This window comes from Gobius niger, assembly GCF_951799975.1.
Source record: "Gobius niger genome assembly, chromosome: 12".
Taxonomy (NCBI): Eukaryota; Metazoa; Chordata; class Actinopteri; order Gobiiformes; family Gobiidae; genus Gobius; species Gobius niger.
Genome location: NC_136863.1, coordinates 10209095 through 10219116, shown reverse-complemented (window position 1 = coordinate 10219116; position 10022 = coordinate 10209095). Strand labels below are relative to the sequence as shown.

At 40.4% G+C, this 10022-nt stretch overlaps 2 protein-coding genes across 2 annotated transcripts; both read right to left on the bottom strand.

The window, feature by feature from the left end:
* Positions 1-2434: 2434 nt before the first annotated feature.
* On the bottom strand, positions 2435-6042 carry dnaja (DnaJ heat shock protein family (Hsp40) member A). The gene is made up of 7 exons (XM_079568199.1): positions 5905-6042; positions 4575-4749; positions 4397-4501; positions 4087-4314; positions 3774-4004; positions 3588-3688; positions 2435-2788 (listed from the first exon to the last, which is right to left on the bottom strand). Exons 1-7 carry the CDS (start codon positions 6034-6036, stop codon positions 2561-2563), a joined length of 1200 nt encoding a protein of 399 aa, XP_079424325.1. The 5' UTR covers positions 6037-6042; the 3' UTR covers positions 2435-2560.
* A 1326-nt stretch (positions 6043-7368) lies between these two features.
* Positions 7369-10017, bottom strand: lrrc61 (leucine rich repeat containing 61). The gene is made up of 9 exons (XM_079567701.1): positions 9790-10017; positions 8990-9085; positions 8774-8920; positions 8629-8689; positions 8469-8554; positions 8334-8399; positions 8192-8260; positions 7998-8123; positions 7369-7923 (listed from the first exon to the last, which is right to left on the bottom strand). Exons 1-9 carry the CDS (start codon positions 9815-9817, stop codon positions 7817-7819), a joined length of 786 nt encoding a protein of 261 aa, XP_079423827.1. The 5' UTR covers positions 9818-10017; the 3' UTR covers positions 7369-7816.
* Between the last annotated feature and the right edge of the window lie 5 nt (positions 10018-10022).

Here is a 10022-nt window from a genome sequence, read left to right as displayed (position 1 = left end):
TTTGCAACAAATAATGCAGCTGTTTCAAGGCTGGATTGGTGACTTTAGCTCCCACAGGATGTGAAAGTGGGCGGGCACTGAAATTAATCCAGCCTTTTCTGGACACTCAAAGACATGTTACATTGTTCATTCTCTCCACACTTGGTGGTTGTAATCTAGCCACAGCTGCCCAGGGGTAGACTGACAGACAGCCATTGGCCCCTCCGACCTCCACCAACAACTCACTCACCTAAACACTACATTCACCCCAGGCTTCCTGGTGTTCCCAAACGGTCTTCCATCCAAGTATCGACCAAGTCCTTCCCTGCTTAGCTTCCGAGATCTGACGGGATCGGGCAGAGCAAAGACGGTGTGGCCTTTTTCGACTGATTGGATTCAATAATAGGAAATTGTTTTCGTGGGTCACAGTAAAGAAAGGCCAAATAAATGTTAAATGGCCATATTTCAAAAGAGGTCTATGCTTTCATGTTTTATTTGTTATTCTATTTCTAAAGTAAATCCAGGAGCCACTTGATATTGTAAAAGTCCATAATAATATTGTGAAACTTGCAAATTTGTGATTTGAAGTCCCATATCAAAACTACATATTTACACTCATTATTATTCTAAAATTGTAGAGTATCTGTGTTTGTGATGGTGAATCAAAGTTTGAAGGGATGGGAAATGTTCAATTAAAGGTGCTGTGGAATGAGGGCCCGGCTGGGCGAGATGTTTTGCTCAAGGACACCAAGACTGACTGTCTGAGGAGGGAAAATACCCTTCTACCCTTACATTTGAGTCATTGTCGGCCCACTACAAATAAAATAGTGTCTGTCTGCCAGTCCTGTCTCAATACCGTACATTTAACTGACCTGTCAAAAGCCAGATTGATGATTGTTTAGGACTGTCAACTCACAAATATTGCGAGTATTCAGCTTGCATGTAGGGTTAACATAAACCACAGCAATAAAATGGTACAATAAACTGTATACCCACTCCATTACTTATGTCATGAGCACCACCTACAGGCCACCAATGTCATTACAAAGTCAGAGTACAGTCTCATTTTCTTCCTAAACACATAAAAGAGGTTATTAAAAGTACAATGTTGCGTACATGAAGTGAATAAATCTTTGTCCTAGAACCTTGATAAAGGCAGCCCTGTTTCTGCAGGGGTCGAATAGACCAGCCTCATTTAAATAAAGGCTAGACAAAGAAAAAAAGAAAAAACCCTTAGTTGTGTTGCATCATTTTGCGCCCGTACACTGTCCCGGGGGGAAAAAACTAACAAAGCACAACATTAAAAAAGATTCTTTCAGAACTGTGGCTCATTGTGTAGCATCGCAGTGTACTTTAATAGAGGTTATGCATGTGATAACATAGCAATAGAAAATTGAGTGGTTATGTCTGCAATGTTATTCTTGATGTTATTCTCTGATTTGTCACTCAATTCCGTTTCTATTTAGATTTAGGTTTGGTTAAAGAGAAATGTATCTTGGACTTGCAATGCTGAGGTTCCTACATTACACAAACACTTACAGCAGCTAGTTCAGTAAAATAGAATAGTATAATGTGCATATCCACTATAGGATTTCTGCATGATGCAGAGCAGTGTTAATTTCGTCGACTAAAATATTTAGTCTTAATTTTAGTCAAAGTGATATTATTGACGGCTAAAATTGGACTAAAACTAAATTAAAAGTTTCTCATGAGACTAAAACTGACTAAAATGTCCAGATATTTTAGTCGACTAAAATAAGACTAAATAAAAATGAAAAGGAGACTAAAATCAGCCAAACTTCTATTGACCGTCTGAAAGAACCTCAGATCATGTTAATTCACAGCCAAATGAACAGCTCTGAGCTTTGTTCATGTGGAGCAGCTCCATGAAGTCGAGGACCTTGATTAAATATGATTATAATGAATATTATAAATGCAAAGTCGACTAAATTTGTCTTAATTTTAGTCGACTAAATTGACATGCAATTTTAGTCGACTAAAACTAGACTAAAATTGAAAAGGTTTTTTTGACTAAATCTTGACTAAAATTAAATTACATTTTAGTCAAAAGACTAAGACTACAAGTAAAATAAAATATGTTAAAATTAACACTGATGCAGAGTCATCCTCATGAGTCATTTTGTTCTGGAGCTGACACTACAAAAGAGGTGAAAATCTCTTAAAAAAATCTCTTAAAATGTACTTACATGCATGACAGTTAGATTTAATATTTCTACCCCTTCAGTATTTTAATAGGATTCCTCACTCGTCTCCAAGATCTCCATTTTCTTTACTGCCAAGTGCAAAAGCTAAGACCAATTAATGTGCCTCATCGACACGGTTTTAAATACTATAACATGGCCAAAATGATTATTCTTGAAGGTTGAGAAGTTGAACCACTGCTGCAGATAGACAAAATGCAGACTATTTGAAAATGTGAAATGTTTTATTGAAAATTACCAAAAATATCAATTTACCTTCACAGAAAGCATAACCTGACACACAATTCACAGATTTAAATAAACACAGCTGCAAACGGTGAGAGTAACATACAAATACAGACAGTTGTTGGAGTCACAGTTCACTGGGTCTGGCACTGCACCCCTGTTTGCGGGCTGCCCTCGTCCTCGTCGTAGGCCTCTCCCTGCTGCTTTCCCTGCTGCTTCCTCTGCTGCGCCTGCCCGTCCACGTCACCAAGGTCCACCTCCTCCATGTCGTCAGTGAGCATCACGTCTTCTCGAGGAGGCAGCAGTCTCTCCAGCTGGTACATGAGGTGTTCGGGGAGCCAGTCCTTCTCTGGAAATTCGATCTGCAAACAATAGTGCGATTAAGAAAACGGCGCTGGGCGTCAGATTACACCGACACATTCTGTAAAGGCTTTGTAGTAATGTGATGAAGAAGGGGACAATTACTGCCATTTACTTTGCTCTGTGGTCTGATAAATACAGCGGGGTCAGGAATTAAGAACTTCATATTTTAGTGTATCGTTACGAAATGTGCAGTTAATCCTAGAAAACCACATAATCACAATCCCAAAGTCTTTAAAGGCTTTTCATTTTTGTTTCATGGGCAATGAATGGAACTACATTTAAAGGCTTTATACCTTTTTACTACTTCTTTTTTTCGAACAATGAAGGAGGAGGAAGCTACTAAATTAAAATGTTAGTTGTGGTTCAAACGCAGTCCAAACTTTCCTAACAATGGTAGCATCCCAGTTCTTCACAGGAACAAGTTTATAGGCACACTTCACCACTTGCAGGGTCACTTTTCAGGGTCACCGTTAAAGAAATTGAAGAAAACTAGCCTACACCATCATAAAATTGATACAAATGTTTTATGCAAAGTTTACAATATACTATAGGAGGACAAAACCTAATTTCATTCCCCTATAGAAAATCAGGTATAGTGCCTTTAACTGTGTCTGTCACTTATCATTTTAAATATTTTCTTAAACCATTTTTTCATTTCTGAGAGTAAGTAGAGTATTTTGCATCAATTCAGTATCTTACAGCTACATCATAAAAGAGGCATAATGAGGAGGTCTGGCGACTTTCTGAACCACTGTAGAAGGGATTATTATAAGATTATTAATAAAAAGAAGTTCATACCTGGAAATTGACAAACAGCTGTCCTTTTTCACATGGATCTTTGTAAACGGGCATTCCTTCATTGTCAATACACTTGATGTCATTGGGTTTGATGACTTGCCCTGTTAACATAATAAAGCATTAATAACACATGAATTAACAGGTATTATGTATGTCATATTAATTATTTTTTAAACTTTGGGTTACCTGGTAATGAGCTGACAATAAGCGTCCTGTTGTCCAGTGTTGTGATGGTCTTCCTGAAACCGCAGAGAGCTTCTACAATTTTGATATCCATGTTTGTGATCAAATCGTCTCCCCGTCGTTGGTAAAGCTCATGGTCTTTTTGATCCAATACAATGAGGACATCTCCAGCCTCAAGCCCAGGCTCCTGGTCGCCCTCACCGTGGAATGTGATTTTCTGTCCATCTTTCATACCTTCGCACAGATTAAGAGTTTATATGAATACGTGGAAAAATACAAAACTGAATAAACAGAACATGAGCAGAGTGAGAAGTACCTTTGTCAATGTGGACCTCGAGAATCTTCTTTACGCGCTCCACTTTGCGGCCGTTGCATTTCTTGCAGCGGTCCTTGGAGTTGAATTTCTCCCCCTGCCCCTGACAGTCTGTGCACATGCTCTGAACCTGTTGAATCATGCCAGGGCCAATCTGCTGAACTCTGATCTGGACTCCTCTTCCTTTACACGTTGCACACTTCTCCAAGGCACCTTTCTTTCCACCATAACCTGCGCAAGAAGATAGTAACAGGTTAATAAAAGACAAGTAAATATAAAAGTTAAAGCCTACAGTGTGGCCGGATAAACTTACCTTCACATTTTTCACAAATGACATTCTTCTGGAGGGCAAGCTTTCTGGTGGAACCATTGTACAGCTCAGCTAATGTAACTGCAAGCTGATGAACTACATTCTTTCCTAGAAGAGATAACATTTAATTAGCTACAGCTCCAGTATTGTGTTGCGTGTTAGTAACAAAAAACTACCGTACCTCTTCTCTCTCTCTGCATTCGGCTACCACCACCGAAAAACATGTTGAAAATGTCCATAGGAGACTGTCCTCCATTCATGCCGCCCTCTTTGATGGCTTGCTCGCCTCCCTGATCATACAGATCCCTCCTCTTTGGATCGGACAGTACTTCATACGCCTGGGATATTAGCTTGAACTGTGGAGAGAAACACAAGCTGTTTACCTTCATAATGTCATACTAGACAGCAGCCTGTTTTTCTAATCAGATTACAGCCAAAACCAATAATAGAAATCTGCAGACCCGGAGCCGAGACAGATCCACAAGGGTGAGGCGGATCCGCCGTGATACGTTTGCCCTCTGCTGGTAGGAGCAGATCCACGACGGTATTATTTGTTAATAATTTAGGTTTAACAATTAAGACTAGGGTTAGGTTAGGGTTGTTAGGGTCAGGTTAAGATTAGGTTAGGGTTGTTAGGGCTAGGTTAAGATTAGGGTTAGGTTAGGGTTAGGTTAAGATTAGGATTGTTTAGGAACAAAAACAACAACCATGCTGTTCGAAGTTATGCTATCTTTATCAATCAACATAAGCATCTAATTACACTTTCCAAATTTCTTCATAAGAAGTTTGTTTTGTCTTCATGAAAAAATGTAAATAACTAGCCTACTAACCACTCACGTGCATGAAGTAAATCAACATCAGGGATCTCCAACCAGTAGCTCGGGAGCTACCAGTAGCTCACCAGGCCTTTCTAGGTAGCTCACCAAAGACTTTTAAATCTCTATACGCATGATAACTCAAATTTTAGAAGCAGTTTTTGTTTGTTCTGAACTTGCTGAACACAATCTGCAAACAGTTGGGTCAAAATTGTAAAGTATAAGGACTAAACTCAAGCCATTTTCTTTGAAATACTATATTTGCTACTAATTCTTCAGGGTGAAGTCCAGCTAAGTGCCATTTTACACAAGTGTTTTAAGCAGCTCTTCGATATTCTTGTTGTGTAAAAGTAGCTCGCTGGGTAAAAAAGGTTGGAGACCCATGACATCAATCAACCTTCCTAAAAGCTGATCGGTCTAGATCCGCCTTATCCAGCAGAGGGTGGATCTGTCTCGGCTCCGGGTCTGCAGCTTTCCCCTACTCGCCAAAACAGCAGTCATAGTTCACATTAATATTACCTGACCTGGGCGTTCTTATGTTATTGCTATGATTGAACGGCAGGGGGCGCTGTCGCCGTCCTTCTTTACGGGGACATACAGCTTACTGACACATTCCAGAAAGTTCTCGCGGTCCACTCTCCACCAGCTAAACTTAAACCTTATGTAACAGTGTGTGGTTTCTATGGTGTAACTTACCCTTTCCCCCTCATTGGGATTCTTGTCAGGGTGGTATTTCAGGGCTAGTTTTCTGTAAGCTTTCTTGATTTCGTCCGGAGAGGAGCTGGGACTGACGCCCAAGAGGTCGTAGAAGCCGGTTTCATGAACCATTTTGCTCTGAAACAGATGTCAGCATGAATTTAGTCACAGTTTTGAGAGAGTCATGTTTAACTGAGAATCCTTGGGCACAGTGACGCAAACGTGGTTCAGCTGCAGCCAATCAGTTTAGATAAAATACTACGTCGCAATGCCTGCTTTCCACATCAAAGTAAAAACAAAACATTGTAACAAGTAATGGTTGACACGAGCCCAAAAGAAAGCCCGAAACGTAAAGTAAAGTTACACAGTTGCCAGAAGAGTCACGCGTAGTTACTTTCCAGGATTGTCACTCTACTTACTTGGAAGGACGCGTTCGCCTCTGTCACGTTGCTCGGGCAGTAATGGAGCAGAGAAGGGGAAGCCGGTTGTTTCTTATAGTCCCGGGTTCATGTGGAACGTTCTGGAGGCTCGAGGTGGTCCACGCGCAGCCGGAAAAGGAGCGGAATCTGGGGGCGGGGCGGGACGGGACGGCTGCTCCGCTAAGATCCTCCTGCAGCTTCTAGAATAACCTTGATACACATATATGACTGGTTTTGACCTACAGGACTGCTCTTCAGAAGGAGGTTCTGAGGTCCCCATCTCTTCAGTGAGCAATTACTTATTATTCTAAAATACACCTAAAACAGACTATATCAAGTTCAGTTTTTTTCTCAAATTGACTTGCAAGTGCAATAATTACAATAAGTTGGATCCTGTTTTTGTTGTTTTGTTTTCTTGTTGATTCATACACTTTCTGCCATCATCAGACATTTATAAAATAGGATAGCATTGCTTTTAACCTAAAGGAATAGTTATTGCATACTGAGATATTAACTGAGCTTAGACAAATTGACAAAGGACAATAGACAAAAACGCACCTGTCTGGTCTTTGTGCATGTCCGTGGAAGACCTTGGTCACTTCTGACTTCACTCCGTTTGGAGCTATAGGAATACATTAGGAGAGGCTGAATGCTAACAACATCTTTGGTCTTTTTGTGTGACTGAGGGCACACAGTTCTTCCATACTGTGATATGTTCTTACCTGAGCTTAGACGAGTTGATTCGTGCCTGTCTGGTCTTTGTGCGTGTCCGTGGAGGAGCGTGGTAGCTTCCAACTTCACCCCTATTTGAAGCTATAGGAATACATTAAGAGAGGCTAAATGCTAACAACAACAACTTTTTGCGTGACTGAGAGCACGCACAAACACCAGACAGGTACACATCAACTCGTCTAAGCTCAGGCAACATCTCCGTATATAAAAATGGTGGCCTGTTCCTTTAAAACTAACTCGGTTTTTAGATATGAGTGCACAAAAAATACTTCAAGTGTGTGAAGATTTATTCATTTATTTATGTAAAGTTCTACATTTTGCAGGTATACAGTACATGTTTGTAACCAACCATTTAACACCAAAGAATACTGTAGATGCTGTACCTTCGCGGCTCAACCAACCTCTATAAATGGTTGCAATATAACAAATAAATAAACAACGATCCAGCATGGCGAAGCAGGTTTGGAATGACTGCATGTTATAAAACGTTTTCTAGATGCTTTCACTGACTAGTAGAAGATGTTAGAAACACAGGCTCCAGTTGTAGCAGAAAGTGGGCAAAGGTCCAAACCACATAGGTTGCTCCCAGTATATTTCGTTAATAGATAGTGCATAGAAAACAAATGGCTGAGGCTGTAGCAGAGGGCATGTGTGCCGTCAATGACACTTAAGGATAAAGCTGAAACCAACCGTACGCACACCATGAGGCAGAAGAATCATGGAACAAAAAGCAGCTAAAATTGTTTAAAAAAAAATACAGCTTATATGGCGTACTGCTTGGACTGCCTCTTCAGGCTCATGGACCTCTCAGTCTGAGAAATTACATGTGTGGCTCTGTTGTTTAGCAGCCTGCATTCATGAAGAACGTCTGTAGAAAAAAAAATAGTTTTACATAGTGCAAGAGTGTAAGCTAAGGATAAATCAGTGTTCAGAGAAGCGCACCGCTGAATTGTTTATAGGCTTCATCCACTATGGCGTTGTTAGACCTCTTGATTTCCCAGTAACTGTCTTCTACCCATGGCTTGCAGTCGGAGTGCTCAATCAGCTGTCCGTTTTTGTATGAACCAGCTGCAGAAAGCAAAATGAAGTCATTATCCAGCACAAACAAACAGTTAAGGTGTTATGAGATACTGCACCTTTAATCGTATCATCAATGTCTTTGCATAATTGGTACAAATCACTTCCACGTCCAACCACTCTTTCACCTACAAATACAACTTCACACTAACCAAAATTTGCACACAAAAAAACAGAAGTAAAGCAAAAATAAATACCTACCGTCTAGCACCTTGATGTTAGGAAACATTTCTAAAACATGCACTCTGTAGGAAGGGTTTCTGCAGACTGAAAAAACAGGGTTTGTTAGTCGATGTTAACGCATCGTCGCAACTGCCAAAAGAAGAGCGAACATACCTGGGTTGGTGTAATTATATGTGTTGTCTTTAAGGCGAATACTTTCAAGTTTTTTCAGAGATTGAAGGGCGTAAAGGCATTCAAAGCTGTTTCAAAACATAATGTTAGTAACCGTGTATTCAATCTGGGCATATATATTGCTCATCATGTAATGCCATACCTGTTTAAAACATTACCAGCCAAGTTTAAGGTCTGTAAAGACTCAAGATTGCGAAGTGGTTCTGCAAATAGAGTTACCGTTTACACATTTTGTTTTGTTTTTGTTTGTGCAATAAATGCTGCCTGTAATAGACATAAAAGCTCACCTAAGTTAGAAATCCGGTTTGCAGACAAGTTCAAAACAGCAAGTAACCGAAGAGAGGTTAAACAAGCTAAATTTGTGATATTATTTCCAGACAGGTCCAGTCTTTCGAGATTTATACATTCCCCAATGCATCCAAGATCATGGATTCCTGTAATAGTAAAAGCCACATAATAATATACAGTCGTAGCCAAAAAAATACAAAGCTTGTTATGCTTACCGTGATTTCTCAACTTAAGAAACAGTATTGATTCCAAGTCAAATTCCCCTGTGCGAGATTTGAGGAGCATAGGAGTTACCCTTTCGTGGTCTCCATCTGAGGAGAAAAAGGCAAGAATAGTATCTGGGCTGAAGCATAATAAAGGAGAGATTCAATTTTCCACCCAACTGCAGAGTGGTCATTATAATGCAACACAGTGAGTCAGGACATGAGAGAGAAAGCGCTGGAGGCATTGTTTGCGCTGTGCATGATGGGATGCGAAAAAGAACTCTAATCCCGCATGAAAAAAATATAATCTGATGTGATAGTGACTTTAAACCCTGGCCGTGCCTTTGCCTTCACATCTGTGGACCGGGTTACTTCACAAGAATGAGAGCAACTATTTCTGGCATTGTGTGATTATTATATACAGCATTATACTGGCAGAAATGTACTTGCACAACAAATTTAACAGGCTTGTTGATTTCCTTTAATTTACCTGACACATTGCAGTCCATAAAGTAACTGTGTTATGTTGTTCATGAGAAGAAACATAATCAACTCGAACAGAAGTGATTATATGGCTAACATGACTAGCAACCTGTTCCATAGCTTGGAGCGTATGGGCATCTTGTAAAACATAGCATGTTTTGGCAAGTCTGTAACCTTTTCATTTTCTCTCAGTGATCGGGAAACAAATCTCTTTTAATTCCGCTATAAACACATTTTAGCAGAAGCTAACATCAACCTCCTAGCATAGCCTATGCTAATGTTACAACCTAGCAACAGCCCATAGCAACAACCCATCCATCCAAACTTACCATGCTCTCTCTCGCGCTTGTGCTCCATGGCAGGCAACAATGGCTTCTACTAACTACTGCTCCTGTTATAACATTCAGATTAAGGTGCAAAGGTGGCGGTTTTGTTTTTTGTATTATGTCCAGGATGGCGGCAGGACCAGCTGTGCCGCGGACTGCACTGCAGGTGGATTATAGACTTCTGCCTCCTCTGCAGCGGATCAGCTGAAAGAATCAGCCCGAGGGGGAGAGGGTGA